The 20,330-nt window shown below is 36.7% G+C and overlaps 1 protein-coding gene across 9 annotated transcripts in view; it reads left to right on the top strand.

Annotated features, from left to right (window-relative positions):
* Positions 1-20,330, top strand: part of TANC2 (tetratricopeptide repeat, ankyrin repeat and coiled-coil containing 2) — a 435,131-nt gene that overhangs the window by 189,544 nt on the left and 225,257 nt on the right. For 5 of the 9 annotated variants that reach the window (XM_032266051.1, XM_032266049.1, XM_032266048.1 and 2 more), the window contains one exon: positions 8,714-8,824. The exons of the other annotated variants lie outside the window; for them this stretch is intronic. In XM_032266051.1, the coding sequence (XP_032121942.1) occupies positions 8,714-8,824 (111 nt within the window). The remainder of the gene's footprint in view (positions 1-8,713; positions 8,825-20,330) is intronic. 9 annotated transcript variants of the gene reach the window in all.

The raw sequence follows: 20,330 nt of genomic DNA, 5'->3' as shown, positions 1-20,330 counted from the left end.
ATGTGAGATGGATTTCCTGCATACAGCACACTGATGGGTTTTGACTTTTTATCCAATTTGCTAGTCTGTGCCTTTTGATTGGGGCATTTAGCCCATTTAGCATTTAGCCCATTTACATTTAAGGTTAATATTGTTATGTGTGAATTTGATCCTGCCATTTTGATGCTACCTGGTTGTTTTGCCTGTTAGTTGATGCAGTTTCTTCAAGTTGACGCAGTTTCTTCCTTGTGCCGATGCTGTTTACCATTTGGTACATTTTTGGAGTAGCTGGCACTGGTTGTTCCTTTCTATGTAGTGCTTCTTTCAGGAGCTCTTGTAAGGCAGGCCTGGTGGTGACAAACTCTCTCAATAATTGCTTGTCCATAAATGATTTTATTTCTCCTTTGCTTATGAAGCTTAGTTTGTGTGGGTATGATATTCTAGGTTAAAAGTTCTTTTCTTTAAAGATGTTGAGTATTGGCCTCCCCTGTCTTCTGGCTTATAGGGTTTCTGCAGAGAGATCTGCTGTGAGTCTAATGGGCTTCCCTTTGTGGGTAACCCGACCTTTCTCTCTGGCTTCCTTAGCATTTTTTCCTTCATTTTAACCCTGGTGAATCTGATGATTATGTGCCTTGGGGTTGCTCTTCTTGAGGAATATCTTTGTGGTGTTCTCTGTATTTCCTGGACTTGAATATTGGCCTGCCTTGCTTGGTTGGGGAAGTTCTCCTGGATAATATCCTGAAGAGTATTTTCCAGCTTGGATTCATTCTCTCCATCACATTCAGGTGCACCTATCAAACGTAGATTAGGTCTTTTCACATAATCCCATATTTCTTGTAGACTTTGTTCATTTCTTTTTACTCTTTTCCCTCTAGTCTTACCTTCTTATTTCATTAAGTTGATCTTCGATCTGTGATATCCTTTCTGCTACTCGGTCTGTTTGGCTGTTCAAACTTGTGTATGCCTCACACAGTTCTCATGTCATATTTTCTGCTCCTTCAAGTCATTTATATTTTCTCTAAGCTGTTTAAAACATTCTCATTAGCATTTTGTCAATTTTTCAAGGTTCTTAGTTACTTTGCATTGGGTTAGAACACATTCTCTTAGCGAAGTTTCTTATCACCCACCTTTTGAAGCCTGTTTCTGTCAATTCATCAGACTCATTCTCCATCCAGCTTTGTTCCCTTGCTGGTGAGGAGTTGTGATCCCTTGGAGGAGGATAGGCGTTCTGGTTTTGGGTGTTTTCATCCTTTTTGCACTGGCTTCTTCCCCTCTTTGTGGATTTAGCTACCTGTGGTCTTTGTAGTTGGTGACTTTCGGATGGGGTCTCTGAGTGGACGTCCTTTTTGTTGTTGTTGAAGTTATTTCTTTCTGTTTTTTAGTTTTCCTTCTAACAGGCCCCTCTGCTGTAGGATTCCTTGATGTCCACTCCAGACCTTCCTTGCCTGGGGATCACCTGCAGTGGCTGCAGAACAGTAAGGGTTGCTGCCAGTTTCTTCTTCTGTATCTTTGTCCCAGAAGGATACCTGCCAGATGTCAGCCTGAGCTCTCTTTTATGAGGTATCTCTTTGGATATACAGGGGTTGGGGAACTGCTTGAAGAGACAGTCTGTCCCTTATAGGAGCTCAAGTGCTGAGCTGGTAGCTCCGTTGTTCCATTCAGAGCTGCTGGGCAGGTACGTTTTAGTAAGTCTGCTGTGGCGGAATTCATAACTGCCTTTTTTCCCAGGTGCTCTGTCCTGGGAAGGTGGGTCTTTATTCATAAGTTCCTGATGTGCTGCTCCTTTTTTTCAGAGATGCCCTGCCCAGCCAGGAGGTAGCCTAGTCACAGTCTGCCAGCAGAGGTGTTGCTGAGCTGCCGTGGGCTCTGCCCAACTGTGTGAACTTCCTTGTGGTTTTGTTTATAGAGGTATAGTTAGAACTGCCTCAGTAGTGGCAGACTCCCTCTGTAGTGGCGGACTGCCTCAGTAGTGGCAGACTGCCTAGGTAATGGCAGATGCCCTTTCCCTGACAGCTGGACCGTCCCAGGTCCAGCTGTGCTTGCTGCAAAACTCTCAATCCAGAGCGTTTCAGGTTGCTGGTATTTGTGGGGGTGGGACCTGCCGAGCCATATCACCTGGCTCTCTGTTTCAGCTCCATTTTTTTCAGTTGAATGGGTGGCTCTGTGTCCCAGGTGTTCCAGGCGCCACTTGAAATGGCCACCCAGATTTGTGTGAGCTTTTGTGTGGAGACCTGCTGCACTGGCTGAAACAGCCATGCTGGAAACTCGTGGCGCTTTTCAGCCTGGGAATCTCCTGGTTGGTGGGCAGGAACAACTCATTTGGAGTTATTCATTTAATTTAATTTAATTTCATGTAATTTCATTTGGAAATGCAGTGATCATTCACCCTCTGCATTGTTCTCTCTGGTTACTGCACCCCAGAGCTATTCCTATTCGGCCATCTTGGATCCGCCACTCCCAATGTCTTACCTCCTTTTTTTTTTTTTTTTTTGCTTTATTGTTTTTGACCTCCCTATTTTGCAGGAAATGCATAACTAAAAGGGAAAAGCTCCTTGTATTTCCCCTTTCTTGAAGATGTTGCTTATGTCACCATTGAAGCACAATCATGAGAAATAGTTAATCAGCACATTAAATAGGGTAGAAGGATGGTCTTCCCGCCTATTTCCAGATTGTAAACCTAACAGAGATCAGGGGTTACTAAGAAGGAAATAAAGAATGACACAAACACTGTCTCTCCTTCTACCCTTCTTTCCCACTCCCACTCCAGAAAATTCATGGTATTCAAAGGTTTATTTTCTAGTAAATGTTTAGGAACTAAAATGTCATAAGATTCTGCATATGAAAACTTTGTTGAAACTTTTTAAAATATAGTTTTCTCTTTCCAGATAAATTTCTCAGTGTTTCTCTCTAATTCTTCACAATTCTGTAGTACACATCTTTTTCTTCTGTGTTGCTTCAAAGAGTTATAATTTTAGCTCTCATGTTTAGGTCTTTGATCTATTTTGAGTTAATTTTTATATGATGTAAGATAGGGATCTAACCTCACTCTTTTGCATGTTCAGTTTTCTCATAATCATTTGTTGAAAAGACTGTCCTTTTCCGATCAAATGATATTAGTACCCTTGTCGAAAATTCTTGTTGATAAGCTTTATTTCTGGTCAGCCTTTTCTATTCCATTGGTCTATATGTCTGTCTTTATGCCAGTACCATATTGTTTAGACTACTATAGCTTTGTAGTAAGTTTTGAAATAAGGAAGTGTGAGAAATCCAATTTTATTATTTTTTCAAGATTGTTTTGACTAGGTTCCCTTGAGACTTCACATAAATTTTAAGATGGATATTTCTGTTTCTGGAAAAAAATAAAAGTCATTGGGATTTTGATATGGATTGCATTGAATCTGTAGATCATTTGGGTGGTGTACCATCGTAACAATATTGTTTCCCAATCCATGAACAATGGATGCCTTTTCATTTATTTGTACCTTCTTAAACTTCTTTCAGCAATGTTTTACAGTTTTCAGTGCACAAGTCTTTTGCTTCCTTGGTTAAGTTTATGTCTATATATTTTATTCTTTATGTTGCTATTTTAAATTGAACCATTTCCTTAGGTGTTTTTTCTCAGATTGCTCATTGTTAGTGTATAGAAATACAACTGATTTTTGTAAGTTGATTTTGTATCCTGGAACTTTACTAAATTTGTTTATTAGTTCCAGCAGGTGTTTTTCTGGAGTTTCTTTGGGGTTTTCTATGTATAAGTTGCCTTCTGCAAACAGATAATTTTACTTTTTCCTTTCTACTTTGGATGCCTTGTATTTCTTTTTCTTGCCTACACAAAAATTTTTATTTTCCTACCACATTGGACAATTAATATTTATTATCTTTAGATTAACATTACGAAATAGACTTTTTAATCTCAATTGCGATTTTGTGAAAATATTTTCTTGGTACTTTATACGGTTCTTCCTGTCTTTATTTATCTGTCATTTTCCATTTTCTTGATCTTTGCTTTCATTTGGTCTGCCTCTATACTGTTGTCTCATGATTATCTGAGTCTTCTGCCATATTCCTCCTAAAAAATCCCTTCTGCTATGAAACCTTCACTAAAGACAAATACCTTAGTAATTATTTAAAATTCTCATTTTAACGTCTTTATTTGGACTAGATATGCTTCAACATTATTTACGGCGTTTCAGTTTACAGAGGAACCTTGATAGGTGGGTTTTCTCTTTCACCATTGACATCCTGTGAGATACATCTGATTGCTCTTATCCCTCTCAACCACCTGCCTCCCAAGTGATCATGGGAAGAATTTGTGAGTATAGATAGTGTTGTTCTTTCTTCAAAATAGACCCCATATGGTTAATACTGTATAACTTAGGACTCTAAAAAACTCAACAACAACACGAGAGTTAAATTGGTAAAAGAATGACTGAAAATAAAGTGGCTAGGCATGGGTGCCTCATGCCTGTAATCCCAGCACTTTGGGAGGCTGAGTAGGGCATATCTTTTGAGCCCAAGGAGTTCCAGACCAGCCTGGGCAACATGGCAAAACCCTGTCTCTACAAAAAAAAAAAAAAAAATACAAAAATTACCCGAGCATGGTGGCACACATCTGTGGTCCCAGTTGCTCGGAATGCTGAGGTGAGAAAATCACTTGAGCCTGAGAGGATGAGGTTGCAGGTTGCAGTGAGCTGAGATCACAGCACTGCACTCTAACCTGGGCGACAGAGACAGACCCTGACCCTGTCACACACACATGCACATACACACACACACACACACTAATAATTTTTAAAAAAGGAAAAAAGAAAAGAAATTCTAACTTTTACCACACATGTTGATATGATCACAGATGAGGCCTTGATTTGTATTTCATTACAGCTTTTTTTCTTACGTAAGTTCTCTTAATGACCAGCTTGCATGTGGTGTTTGTAGATTCTCTAATCCAGTGTTCACAGACTTTAGTGTGCAGCATAATCACCTGCAGGGCTTGCTGAATACAGGTGCTGGGTCCCCACCCTCCAAGTGTCTGATTCAGCTTATCTGGGGTGGGGCCTGATCATTTGCATTTCTGACAAATTCCCAGGTGATATACTGCTAGTCCAGACACCACATTTTGCGAACCCATGGTCTAAAGAATACTGTTTAACTTCCATTCTGTACCGCATATTTGTTGTTGTCTAACTTAGACCAGTTTAATTTGGACACTCTACTAAGGCATAACATATTATATTTTCTTCAGCATTATTCCCTTCTTAATTAAAAAATAATAATTGGTGATATCAGTTCTCATCCCCTTAGACGTCTTTGTTTTACTACTCCCATGCCTCAACATATACACACAATTAATTCAGACTTCTAAATCATGCTGAATCTGTGATGACAGTGATGACAGCAGCAAAAACAATAACAACAGCTAGTGTTTATAGAACATTTATTCTGTGTTAGGCACTGTTTTGAGGATTTTATTTGAATTAATATAACGCTCATAAATTGTCTTTGATGTTATTAACCCAAAATAGCTGATGAAAGGAACAGGCGCAGAAAGGTTCTTACAGTTAGGAAGAAAATGAAAGAAATGGGAATCTAACCTTTCTGGTTTCAGAGCCCTTACCCTTCATTCCTACACTCTCAAACTCCTCACTACTGTGCTGCCATGTTATGCTGCCTCTATAGTATGTCTGAAATGACTTTCTTACTTTGTTTTCTGTAGCCATAGCCCTTACTACTCCATGTAGTAATAAACTTAATAGGTGAGCTATATCACTGTATCCAAGCACTGTGCTTAAATACTTATACATGTTTTGAATTAGTTAAGCTCATAACAATACTATGACTTTATGAGCAAACTGAGTCTTGGTAAGGCTAAATAACTTGTCCAATTTCTTACTACTAATATGTGCTGGAATCAAGACTTAGATTTTTTTAGATCACTCTACTTATCCTGCAAGCCAGTGTGCATCCATTGGCTCAACCTCTGCTGGATTCTGTAACTCAAGTCATTGAGGGTGTAAGAATCGATGTTCCCAGTGTCATTCCAGTCACTTCTTTGAACAGTAGTTTCTGTTATCTCTTACATCACAATAAAATGCGAGGTTTGGGCTTCAGATTGTTCCTACCCATCTCATCTCAACAACTTTCTTTCTTCTTTTAAGTATCAGAGAAAGCCTTTTAATGCGGAATTCTCTTACATGAATCATCTTATGTACCATTTTTTACAATGAAGCACATTAAAATTTTAGGCTTCCAGGTAAAATATTGTGGCCCATCTTCCAACTTGCCCTTTTATGTTCTCCACCAAGCAATATTATGACTATTGTACAACTTGTCATATCTGTGATTGTGCCTCCTGTGTTTGACTGACTTACAAATAACACTAGTTTTCTATGACTTGGATGAGAACACCATTATCATTTACCTTATAAAAGAATTTAACTTTATTATTAGACATGCACAGGACCCCATGGATGAGGGAAGAGGTTAAGAGTAGATAGAAGAATAAATGTCTCCTGTAAAATATAAAGATAACCTCAGTTGGAATTTCCTGAGAAGGGAAAATGAAGAAGTTTGTATATATTGAGCTTCATAGATCTAAAATAACTCTCTTTGCTGGAGAATTGTATATTTTAGTAAGAGGTTTTATTTTTTTCCTCTACCAGATCTATTTAATTTCTGATTAACACCGTATAGTCCATACTCTCTTCACAGTCTTCAGCTGTTTCCTTTTTTCTGTATGATCTCTAGAACTCCGATCTTTCCCCTGACTTCATCTCATAATTCTTGTACTCTCCTCTGACCTCCCTTAAGTTCTCCTACCATCCTTCAATTTTTTTTTTACATTTCTACCCTAAGTTTCTGCTCTGTCTACTGACCCTAAATTTCATTATAAAAAACATGTTTTTAATATTTTAAAATAGAGTCCCTTGAGCAGGGACCTGTGCTGTCTTTGTCAGAACTCAACAGGTAAAACAGTTATTCTGATGCCATGACAATGCTTTAATAAAATTCTAGTAAAAGACTTGAGAGCTTTAAGGATTAAATTACTATATAATCATTTTTTCCTATACTAAGCAGTATTGAATAAATAAACTGTTTTGTTATTTTTAAGTCTGTTAGTGAAATGATAATGAAAGAGACTCTAATATTGGCTATTAGTAGCCTATGTATATGTAATCACTTGAGATCTTTATTTGTGATAATGATTTTTAAAAAACAGGCTCAAGTTTCACACTCATAACAGAGGTGAGAGTTCTACTATTCCAAAGCTTACTTTTGACAGAACCATACTCTTAGGAGTCTTAATGTTATACCTTTGTTGCCATGGAGACAGTAACAGGCTTTTATTATTAATTTTTAACACACACTTAAAATATACATATGCTAAGGTTAAAAGTTCAACTTAGTTGTCTGTTGGTTTTGAGTATTGACACATTTTGGAAACAATTTCTATATTCTTCTAATACTTGATTTTTGTCCTTCAAAGAAAATGAAGGAGATTTCTGGCCATTGTAATGACAGAGTTGTATATTACTTTTTACAGGGTCTTTTAGGAGTAACGTAGAATCTCTTGTGGGTCAGTAATGGATGAGTATTTTGAAGAACATGCAGAAATTTTTGAAAAAAATAATGTGATCTTAGACACTCACATGTCTTAGCCACCTATGGTTATGACACTAATATATAATACAAACAAATTGATTTCAGATTCAGCTAATACTTTTGTGACAGTGCTGTGCTAAGCCCTTTCACCTATTATAGTTTATTTAATAGAACTCAGTTTAAAAGCACCCAAGCAATCCTTATATTTTTAACTTTTAAAATATTTAGCTAATTATTGGAATGTATGTCAATAGTTTCTTAATTGTCCCCTAAAAATTAATAAAATGTATACATACTTTCAGTAAGTAAAACTTTCAACTCATGAGTTATACTTTATTCCTTACGAGAATGAATGGATTCCATGGCGTGAAATATTACTATTCCATAGGGCTCATGATTACATTGGTAACTAAATCACATCTCTTTAGCTTCTATTGTCAAAGTAGCATGGCCTAGTTAATATTTTAGTCCACCAACAGTTTTGACTTCTTATATTAATGGCTGAGAAGTAAGGTAATTGATTTTCTTGTTAAGCTCCGTAGATTAGGCCTGGTGGCTTATATTTAATCCTACTTCTGGTGTTTATCATGACCGAGTATTAGAGTAGTTATTTCTGGATAACAAAAACCTTTTGATTGCAATTATTATAAACAAAACTTTAAAACGTAGTCTTGTGCTTTCCTTAGTTAATATCTGTATTTAATGGCAAAAGAAGCCAAGGTAAGAAAGCTCTTTGCTTTATGAAGAGAGAGAAAATAACTAAAGGTAACAATCACAATTTATGCTAATAGTTTTGAGTATTAGATTTTAGCTTTTCTAGTTTTCAGTGACTTTTAATGAGGAGACCCATCTCCTCTATGAAGAATGCAGTTAGTTTTTTTTCTGGCTCAAAAAATAGGGTAACCTGATCTGAGTCTGACAGAGTGTGTCGTTCATTTAAGTGCTTCCATCTGTTGCCTGCTGTTCCCCTTACTCATGACCCCTCTGTGTTTCTCTCTTTCCCTTTTTCCTTTTCTTTCCCTGTTTCTCTTTCCTTTTTCTCTCTCCCTTCCTTTCTCTTTCTTTCTCTCTTGCTCTCTCTCTCTCTTGCTTACTCTCTCTCTCTCTCTTGCTTGCTCTCTCTTTTTGTCCTTAGCCCCTCTGAGGAAGGCAAAGTTTGTTGAGAGCCCACGAATTCCAGAATCCGAGCTTGGCTCACCAACCCTCACTTCAGCTCAGAAACTGGACGTGGATGCATACTGCCCTGGTAAGCATGCATGCAAAGTGTCTGCTTTGAAAGAGGGAGAATTGGATCAGGCCCATCCAGCAGAGCAGTATTTTGCATGGATACTACTCATAAAAACATGTTACTCTTTTGCAACTGATTGCATATTCTTCTTAATAGAACATAGTTTTTACTGAATGCCCTATTTTGACTTTGATACAATAATGAGAGTAAGTATTGAAAATAATTTCAAAGGTTTTTCAAAAGAATTAAGATAATGTTGGTAGATAAGTAGTTTTAGGTAAGTAGGATTACTTTTATGATTTGAGATACTTGAAGAAATTTTGCTGTGACCATGTGCAAGCAGGAATGTTGAAGATATGAATAAGAATATTCATTCAACAGTAGACACAAAAGTGTTGTATGCAACACTTTTGCATACAGCCTTTATGTCTAATTCCTATTGGATTTTTGGATAGTTATAGAAAATACTTGTGATGCTGGAACCATTAAACTTGAATTAAAAAAGAAATATTACAGGTTTCCGAGATGGACTTCTTTTGGATACAGATACTCAGTTTTAGAAATACCTCTTGTGAATGGCCTGTAAACACATGTGGGAGTTCACTAAAACCCTTCTTGTGTGGGAGCCAAACTGAGAAAGACTCATTATCAATGCCTAGATTCTTTCAAACTTAGATGAGTTGCCTGGCAACATCCTTTACACTCTCTCTACAGTGAGTCTATAGAGCTGTGTCAGAAATGTTCACAGCTCTAGCTGAGTATACAGATTATAGCATTAGTAAAGGACCTTGGAAGACTTGGTTTTAGGTCTTTTGTTTATTCCTGCTCATTAAAATTGATGTTAAACCACAGTGAATACAACTACTACATATTTACAGCATGAGGGGTCAGCAGAGTAAAATGATTCTTAGTTCTGGGGAAGGTATCAGTAGCTATGATCTGAAATGTCAGTATAATATACCTTCGAAGCCACATAAGACATGGTAAAACAAAAAACAAAACAGAAGAAAACTTGGGCCAAACCTCATAAAATGAGAGACAGTTGATTTTATGGGTCAGTTTTGAATATTGAAAGACCTTGGGGATTTTGCTTTTCTTCTGGGTATCGAACCCCGGGCTTCATCTACTCTTAACAGATAATCATTCTTTTCTAAATCAATCACAGTTTTGTATTAGGAACCAGCTTTTCTGTCTCCAAAAGGAACAAAATAACTCTTTAAATGGTACTGCAGCACAGAATTAGAAGAATCATGTTTTGAGATACTGTCACACTTCTTGGGCAATGGAATATTATGCTTTGCATGTCTTCATGCAAATTTTAGTGTTAAAGGTAAAATAAGTAAGTGTGCTAATTTTCTAACGCTTTCTTGAGTTTTAGAAGGAAAAACCCTATCAGAGGCCTTTTCTTTTCCAGATTTGCAAGTGAGAATGACTGTCATGGGGGCCTAATCTTTCACTTCCTGATTGCCCATCTGACATCCTTAATCTAATCTAGCTAAAGTCTTATTTGGGTGATTATTTATGAGTATTTTCCACAGGCACGAATTCGTTGTTGAATTAGAATTGAACCAAACCAAAGCTTGGTTATAATTTTTAGAAAGAAAGAAAGAAACTAAAACACAGCATCAAAGTGTTGCTAAAACAAAACCCAGTCTTTTCTTATCTGAAACAATCTTAAAGCATAGAAACCTTATAGTGATTCGCTCTTTTTAATCAAGTTATTAGACGCTCTGAAAATTAGTTTCTACCATGATAAGAATGGTAATCTGAGGGTTAAAGCTGTTACCTCTACATAGTACTAAAAATTAACAATAACCAAATGAATTAATGAGTATACTCATAAAACAAACACATTTCACATTTTAATGCAAATTTTAGTATTATAAAGTGAAATCATGCTAAATTTTTGAATTTCTTTTACATAGGATTTACTGACACCACTGATTATATTTTATTGTACATTCATGCAGAGTAATACAGTTAAGGCTACTAGTGTCCTGATACCTTCCTATCTGCCTGCTTTACTCATTATTACCTGAAAATTTAGGAAAATACTGTGTTTCATAGAGGCGACAATCATAAATTGAAGGTTAGAGCAGTGGTTTTCAAAGTTTAACTTACTTCAGAATTACTTGGAGGATTTGTCCAAATGTGGATTGGTGGGCCCCCAGAATTTCTTACTCAATAGGTCTGGAGTGGGTCAAGAATTTGCATTTCTAACAAAATATCAGATCATGCTGAAGCTGCTGTTTGAGATTCCATGCTTTGAGAACCAATTGGGTTACAGGCTGCTGCAGGCTATTCACTGTACAGTCATTGTTCAGTGCTTCGGTGCTGCTGAAAGACTGTGGGGTTCCTTCCACCACTGTTGATATCTAGAGAGTAACCAGCAATGTTGTTTCTGTATTATCTAAACTAAAACATTTTGGTACCTGTATTTTAGATTGGAAGAATAAAGCTTTTGTGCGTGAGAAATGGACTTATGTATTTTTCTTGGTATGCCTTTTTGTACCTGACATCTGTGTACCCATGTCTAACTACTCTGTTGTCCTACATGTAAAAGGAAATTGTTGATCAAACCGAACCAATACACTGATGGTTAGTCTAAAAGGATAGGAAAAGCTACTCTGGAGTATAGCTCTGGAGCCGAAATATTAAATTGAGGGATTCATTATATAGCATTAGTTTCTACAATATCTAATTAAAGTTTTATTATTCCTTGAGTTACATTTGTTGTATGTAAAATATGAGAAAGATACAAACAAACAGTATGTTTTGGTCTTGCAGCTACAACTGTGGAGATGATTGATGGTGTTAAGTAAACTACCAGGATTAAGGAGATGTTCCGGGAATTGTGTTTGTTAATTGTCTCACAGTGGGGAAACTAGGATCTACTGATTTGTCTAGGGTCACAAGCAGGATTTATTGTTCAACTCTTGAAGTGGACACAATATAGTCCAAAAATATATTGCCCTCTAATCCTGTTACTGTGTAAATCCCATGAGCATTCCTTACTGCCCTTAGGTCTAAAAGCAGTAAATTAAGTATGAGATAGAGCCGTATTCTATTTTTATGAAAAAGAGTAACCAACTGTTAGTGATTTCAATAAATCAATTTCCAAAATAAGAGAATAGATTCGTCCTACACTCTATCACTTTTCTGTCTACAGTATTACTTATTAGGTGTGTGATTTGGGGCAAGTCACTTAACCTTTCTACCTATTCCTTTATCTGTAAAAATGGAGTTGATAATTTTAAATCAGCCTAATATATATAAAGCACTTAGAAGAATGCTTGGCTCATAGTCAGTGCTCATAAATGTTAGATGATTTTATTATTTTTGTAGTGATGATCCTGAGATATAGGACAAGATCTTAATCAGAAAAAATATTAAAGGTTTAGGGTCATTTTAGTTAAATGAGTCTTACTGCATTTCAATTCTGATTTTTCTCTGATTAGTCTACAGTCTGGAGCACGTCACTTAACTTTTCCATACCTCAGTCTCCAGTCACAGCAACATTATATATAACATGACATTATTTCTCTAATTTAACAAATTATGTTTTTATATAGATACATGAATATACATTCATAGGAAAAAATTTCTTGAAGAATACACCAAACCATACCACTGGTTACCTAAGGAGAGGAGTCTTGGAATTGTTGGAAAGTTAGAGTAGGATTGGTGAGATGTTAGTTAGCAGAGGTTATATCTGGTTGGTGGCATTATAGGTAGTTTTAATCTTCTTTTTTGGGCAGCATGTATTAGTGAATAAGAGCTTATGTTCTGGCATTAGATCTAGGTTTAAATTTTTTCTCTTCCACCTACTAGCTATGTGACTGATAAAAATAGACCTATCTTAAAAAAAAGACCTATCATCTCATAGGATTGTTAAGTGAAACAGAGTTTAAGTGAAATAATGTATATGCCACATGCTTAGCTCAGGCAAAATAAATAAGAGACACTAGGACCCTTTCTGTTACTCATGATCATTATCTTTTCTGCATTTTCTAAAATTTTCACAATGAACTTCTATTGAAAATTTTCAGTAATCAAATGACACAAATGAAGGTGATATTTTTTGCTTTTTACACATTATAATATAAAATTTCAAGTATAAAAGTGATCTTTGACACAGATGGTAGGCCAAGTTGACAGTTTTATAGGACTTCTTACTACATGTGCATGAAAGGTTAAGGGCCAAAGCCCAGGCCAGTCTTGAAATAGGCAAGCTTTTATCAACACCAAATACATTCAGAGGAATTTGAGATTAATCTTTTTTATATGGATTCTTTTAAATCTCTTAAAAAATGGTAGTGTCTTTCAAAGGACAGTGCTATTCAAGGTGACAACAAAATTAGCCTATATTTAAAACTCAGAGAAAACAGTTTAATTAGTGCATATTCATATTTATATGTATTCTGCACTTGTAAAAATTTTGTTCATTTGGATTTTTTATCTGTATTGTACATTCTGTAGTATAAGTGCAAGCCATTGTAAACAAATAAAATGTTTTATATAAAGTGAGTAGTTCCTTGAAACGCCTTTTCCCAGCTCCTATATAGTCATGGTCATTTCCATTAAAATCAAAGGATGATTTTTTTTTTTCATTTTATTTCTTCCATTTAGAAAATTTCCGAGAACATTATCAAATGTTATCTCTATCCTAAATAATTAAACATGCTTCTTTTGGTTTTGCTACAAACTTTGTGCTTGTATATAAAATCTTCTGTATGATTTTTGCATTGTCCTGAGTACCAAGAGCCTTTTCCTCCTATTTCAGACCTTTTATTATATTGTGTTTGTGTTCTACTTTATTGTAAATACAATAAGTATGAAATAGAATTTTTAACCCAAGTTAAATTGGTGAGCTTTGGGGAGAGGCTGAGCCCTTTAAAAGTATAAATAAAAGCTTGCTACATGTACATATGTACTTTTCCCAAATACGAGTTCTCAAAACAGTTGGTAACTTCCCTTGCACCAAGGAAAAAGAAAGAAGAAATGCTATTGTAAAGGTTGAAATTAAAAAAAAAGAAAAGGCTGGTAATGATAAGAACAAGAACAAAAAGCTAAAAGTTGTATAGTGGATAGACTTGAGAGGAGGATGAAAAAGGAAATAATGGAAGTGTGGGATTGACCCATCAGGATATGAAGTCTAAAGTAGAGATTGGAAGACAGACAGAGGGATAAATAGAAATAAGTTGTGTATCAGAGCTACAAGATACTGCCTTATTACTGGTTATGAAAATAAGCATAGAGGCAGGGTCTCACAATTTCACCTAGGCTCACAATTTAGGATTCCTGGCCTCAAGTGATTCTCCCACCCAGGCCTCCCAGAGTGCTGAGATTATAGGCGTGAGCCACCGTGCCTACCTTACTTTGAACATTTTTAGTTGTTTTCCTGATCTATAGTTTTTCATTGTTTGTGATGCGAGTTTTAATCTTCCCTAGTTAATGAAAGTTTAGGGAGGGGATCAAGGGCAGTTGTGTTCCTCCTCTTTGGTAGGTCCAGTTTCTAGGTAGATAAGGGAACTTCAGAGAACAACGTCATCCTCTGCTTTGGGAGAGGCAGAGGATTAAGAGAAGGGAAGTGGGGAGGAGGCCAGAAAGCCCTTGAGGCTGCTTCTTTAGTTTAGTATGTCAAAAGACTATATTTTGGGGTATTATTTTTTGTGCCCCAACAGATAGAAGGTTAATAATCTCATCACACTAACTTTTAGATTAACTTTTCTAACATGTTTTGCATCATAAAATCTGGAGGCTTGGCCTCTGAATTATGGTGTTTAGATCTGTAATTTAGTTTGATATCCAAAGGGGCAATATTTTCACTAACTGTAAAACCATTTTAACTTCCAGCTTTTGAAGAAGTAAAATGCTATAGTTTAAAGTAAAATGCCAGTGGTTTAGAGGCAGACTGCCTATGTTCATATACCAGTTCTGCTACTCACTACTTATGTGACTTTGGGCAAATTACTTAACCATAATTTGTTAATTTCCTAATTTCCCTCTATAAAAAGGGGATGATACTAATACATCACAGGAAGGTTGTAAAGATATGACACATTAAAATATGTAAAATAAACATATAGATAAACATAAATACATAATATATGTAAAATAAAAATATAAAAATGTATATATTTATTTTTGAGACAGAGTCACACTCTTGTCACCCAGGCTGGAGTGTGGTGGCAGAATCGGGGCTCACTACAGACTCCACCTCCTCAAGCAATCCTCCTGCCTGAGCCTCCCAAAGTGATGGGATTACAGGAGTGAGCCACCACACCTGGTCTCATAATGTTTTATGTTGACTTTTAGCTGCCTTTTACCTAAGGATGTTGTGGATAAAGTTATCATATCTTTTTTTTTTTTAATGAATGCCCCACAAAGAGGATAACATTTTATGTATACTGTAGTTATTGGGCATCTTTACACGCAGCCTATACTAAGTTGTGTGTATGAGTGTTTATTTTTAATGGGGTCAGTTTTTCATAGTGGCGACTGGCTCTGGCCTGGGAACAGAGAAGCCTGGATTCAGTTCTGGCTGTGCTGCTTGTTAGCTGGTGACTTTTATTTAATCTCTCTAATCCTCTGGTTCCTTGTCTATTAAATGAAGAAAGTGATATCACTCACTTTACAAGGTGTTTGTGACAGTTAAATAAGGTAGTACATATAATTTACATAGCACAATGCCTGGAACATCAGTTAATATTACTAACAACTTATCTCTCACATATATGTACTATTACACATTTATTTCCAGGGAAAGAAATATGTTTCTTAAGCAGAACATATGTTACTGCAGTTCAGTGTTCAGGAAGAATTCTGTGGGAGCAAAGAAGGGACAGAAAGGTACTTTTGACTTGGGTTTTGACACGCAAGAAGCAGGAATTCTGTATCTGATATTTGCACTGTCATCCTTTACCTCTAAGCACTTAAAATCCTTTTATTCTCTTTGTTTTTTCTTATCTAGAAGTTATGCATTATAACACTTAAATTTATAAGACTCATAGGAAGTGTTGGTTAAATTCTGTTTATTATTGAGTGCTCTTTAGAGTAGATATTTGTATTAGCTTTCTATTGCTACATAACACATTACCATAAAATGTAGTACTTTAATACAGTGTTTGTTATCCACAGTTTCTGTGTGTCGGTAATCCAAATGCAGCTTAGCAGGGTTCTGTGGCTCTCTCAGGTTGCAATCAAGGTGACAGCTGAGGCTGTAGTCACCTTGAAGTTCAACTAGGGAAGGATCCTCTTCTGTGTTTATACAAATGGTTATCAGAAGGATTCTGATCTTCATGGGCTGTTGAACTGAGAGCCTCTATACCTCACTGGTTTTCAGCCAAAGGCCACTCTCAGTTCTTGCTATGTGGGCCTCTCCGTAGGGCAGCTCACAACAGCTTGTTTCATGAGAGCAAGCAAGCAAGAGGTAGAGGTGGGTACAAGCAAGACAGTGACAGTTTTTATAACCTAATCATGGAAGTGACATTCTATCACTTTTTGCCATATTCTCTTCATTAGAAGCAAGCCAGTAGGTCCAACTCAGACTCAAGTGGAGGGAATTATAAAAGGTCATGATTACAGAAGGGGCAGGAATTATTGGGAGCCATTGAAGAAGTTACTGTCTTAGTTCTCTCGGTTTAAAATAAACGTTAAGTGTCTAGTCTGTATTGGAACCATACGTACTGTCAGGAAGTATTCTGAAGAATGTTTCCACTATCTTTTGAAAATATTTTTAGCTCTTATTTAAAAAGTTATCCATGTTAATTATATAAAATATCAACTACTAAAATAAGAAAATATACATAATCCTGCCAGGAGCAGTGGCTCACCCCTGTAATCCCAGCACTTTGGGAGGCCAAAGTGGGCAGGTCACAAGGTCAGGAGATCAAGACCATCCTGGCCAACATAGTGAAACCCCATCTCTACTAAAAATACAAAAAAAATAGCTGGGCATGGGGGTGCATGCCTCTAGTCCCAGCTACTCGGGATGCTGAGGCAGGAGAATTGCTTGAACCCAGGAGGTGGAGGTTGCAGTGAGCCCAGATCGCGACACTGCACTATAGCCTGGGCAACAGTGCAAGACTCTATCTCAAAAAAAAAAGAAAGAAAGAAAATATGCATAATCCATGACCCCACTAATCAGAAAGCCATTGTTAATATTTTGGGATATAGCGTAGCAATCTTTTTACATACAGTTGGCCTGCCATATCCAGAGGTTCTGCATCGACAGGTTCAACCAACCACAGATTGAAAAATGTTCAGAAAAAAATAAAAAATAATACAAGAGTACAAAATAATACAAACAATATGGTATAATAGTTATTTACATAGCATGTACATTGCATTTGGTATTGTAAGTAACCTAGAAATGATTTCAGATATACAGGAGGATGTACGTAGGATATATGCAAATACTACATCATTTTCTACAAGGAACTTGAGCATCCACAGATTCTGATATGGGATAAGGGTTGGTGGGGTGGGGGGAGTCCTGAAATCGGTCTCTTGCAGATATTGACAAATGGCTGTACTTTATTAGTCTGCTCAAGCTGCCATAACAAAATACCATAGATTGGGTAGCTTAAACAACAAATTAACTGTCATATAGTTCTGGAGGCTAGAAGTTCAAGATCAAGGTTCTGGCTGATTCAGTTTTTGGTGAGGGCATTTTTCCTGGCTTGCAGATAGCTGCCTTCTTACTGTGTCCTCACATGCTTTTCCTCTGTGCATGCATGTCGGGAGAAGGAGGGACAATGAGAGAGAAGAGACGTTTCTCTTCTTATAAGGACACTAATCCTATGTAGATCAGGGCTATACACTTATGACCTCATTTAACATTAATTACTTTCTCCAAATACCGCTACACTGGGAATTAGGGCTTCTACAGATAAATTTGGGAGCGACACAAACATTCAATCCATAATATGTACTTTTAAAGTAAAGGTGGTAGACTGGGCACAGTGGCTCATGCCTGTAATCCCTTTGCTTTTAGAAGCTGAGATAGGAGCATCACTTGAGGCCAGGGGTTCAAGACTAGGCTGTGCAACATAGCAAAACCCCATCTCTACACAAAATTTAAAAATAATTTTTAAAACTTAAGGTGTTTTTTTATGTCATGTTTTGAAATTGACTTTGAAAAATTACATTGTATGTGTTTTTATCTTAAGAACTATTCCATCATTTTTTCTCCTGATATGGCATTACATTATGTAAGTGTAACATAATTTTTTAAAACCGATATACTGTTGCTGAACATTTAAATTGTTTCAATTTCTTATTGTTATAAAGGTGCTTCAGTGAACATACTAATTACTAAACGATTGTTCATATCTACCATTATTTCCTTAGAATGAATTCCTTGAAATTGAATTGATGGAAATCAGGATTATTCAAAATCTTAAATCTTTATATTACTAGATTTCCCTCTGGTACATTTCTTCTAGAAATGTATCAAAATATTTTCCTTAGAACCTTCACCAATATTACATATTTTTGATGAGTATTGCTTTTGGCTGTGTGTGTGTGTGTGTGTGTGTGTGTGTGTGTGTGTTTGTGTGTCTTCGCAGCTTCTTCAGAAGGCTTTTCTATCACTTTAACTCTCAGTGGTCATCCTCAAATATTTTTAGCTTTTATAGTCTGTCTTATATGGAAAAGCATACTTGATTTTGCTCACATGTTAACTGTGTCTCCTCACCCAGATGTATTATGACTGAAAAGGATGTAGAGGAGTGGTAAGTCTTGCCGAACTAGAAAGGATGGATAGGCTTGCCTGGTACCTGACAGTGCAGTTGAAGCCTCATCTTTTAACAAGTTTTCTAAAAACACAGAAGTTTTCTTCTTAATCATTGTAAAATAAAATGTAGAGCAGCCTGAGCAACATGACAAAACCCCATCTCTACTGAAAATACAAAAAAAATAGCTAGACGTGATGGTATTCATCTGTGGTCCCAGCTACTCAGGGGGCAGAGGTGGGAGGATCGCTTGAACCCAGGAGACGGAGGTTGCAGTGAGCTGAGATCAAACCACTGCACTCCAGCCTGGGTGACAAAATGAGACCCTGTCTCAAAAAAATAAATAAATAAATAAATAAATAGAATGTATGTATCATAAATTACAAAGTAGATTCCATTTACTCTCAACAGTTTTGTGATTTTCCACTTGTTGGAGTCACTTTCTTCCTTTTACATTGCTAAATCTAATGCTTGTTTTCATTTCTCATTTTATTTAACTTACCTGCAACCCCTTCTTCCCCAAAACACTTACTCTGTGACCTCCAAATTCTCACATTATTCTTGTTTTCTTCCTAATTCTCAGGCATCATTTTCATAGTCTATTTTGCTACTTCCTTTTCCTTTCCCACTTCCAAAAATTGGAATATTCCAAGGCCTGGTCCATAGGTGTCTTCTCTCTGCTCACTTTCTTGGTATTCTCATTCAGGCTGACATCTTTTAAGGACATATGTATATTGATGACTCTTGTCATCACCACATTTAGTCTGATGGCCTCTAAGACTCTGCTCAAGTGTACATCCACTGGCTAGCAGGTGCCCATGTTGTCCTAGTTGTTAAATATTTTTTAATACTAGCCCTACGCTGCTCCCTTGCCTTTTTTTAGATCTTTGCTAAAATGTCACCTTTTCATTGAGACTTTCCATTGACACTATTAAAATTGCAACCTGGAGGTTACTGACAATCTTGACAAGCCACTTTATTAGAATCATGATGGCAGAAGTTTGATTGCAGGCTGGGTGCAGTGGCTCATGCTTATAATTGCAGTACTTTGGGAGGCTGAGATGGGAGGATCACTTGAGGCCAGGAGCTGGAGACAAGTGTAGGCAATATAGCAAGACCTCTTCTCTACAAAATAATAATAAAAGGCCAGGTGTGGTGGCATGGCTTCCCAGTAGTTTCAGCTACTTGGAAGGCTGAGGCGGGAGGATCACTTGAACCCAGGAGTTTGAGGCTGCAGTGAACTGTAATTGTTTCACTGCACTATAGCCTGAGTGACAGAATGAGACCCTGTCTGAAAAAAAAAAAAAAATTTGATTGCAGAGGGTTTAAAAGTGAGTGGGAAATAGGAATTGTAATCAGTGAGTATAAACTGCTCTTTCAAAGAATTCTGTGATGAAAGGGAACAGCAGTAGGGAAGTAGCTATAGGAGACTGAGAAACCAGGAATTTCTAAAATAGAATAAATTTCAGTTTATTTAACATAAACTAGAATGCTGTGCTCTGATAGAGGAAATTGATGATGCAGAAGAAAGATGACAAATGCTGAAATAATGCACCTGAGTAGATGACAAATGAGATAAAAAGCAAAGTGAAGGGATTGGCTATGGAAAGGAGTAAAGTAACTAGAAAAAAAAAGGCTATTTTATGGGAACAGGTGCAGGTAAGTAGGTAGATATGATGACATAGGCTTGTAGAAAGCCTCTTCTGGGGGCCGGGTATGGTGGCTCACGCCTGTAATCCCAGCACTTTGGGAGGCCAAGGTGGGTGGATCACAAGGTCAGAAGTTTA

The sequence above is a fragment of the Sapajus apella genome, unplaced genomic scaffold (assembly GCF_009761245.1).
Source record: "Sapajus apella isolate SASKATOON/1434 unplaced genomic scaffold, GSC_monkey_1.0 scaffold153, whole genome shotgun sequence".
Classification (NCBI taxonomy): Eukaryota; Metazoa; Chordata; class Mammalia; order Primates; family Cebidae; genus Sapajus; species Sapajus apella.
The sequence above is the reverse complement of the archived record's forward strand: the minus strand, read 5'-3'. Positions and strand labels throughout refer to the sequence as shown.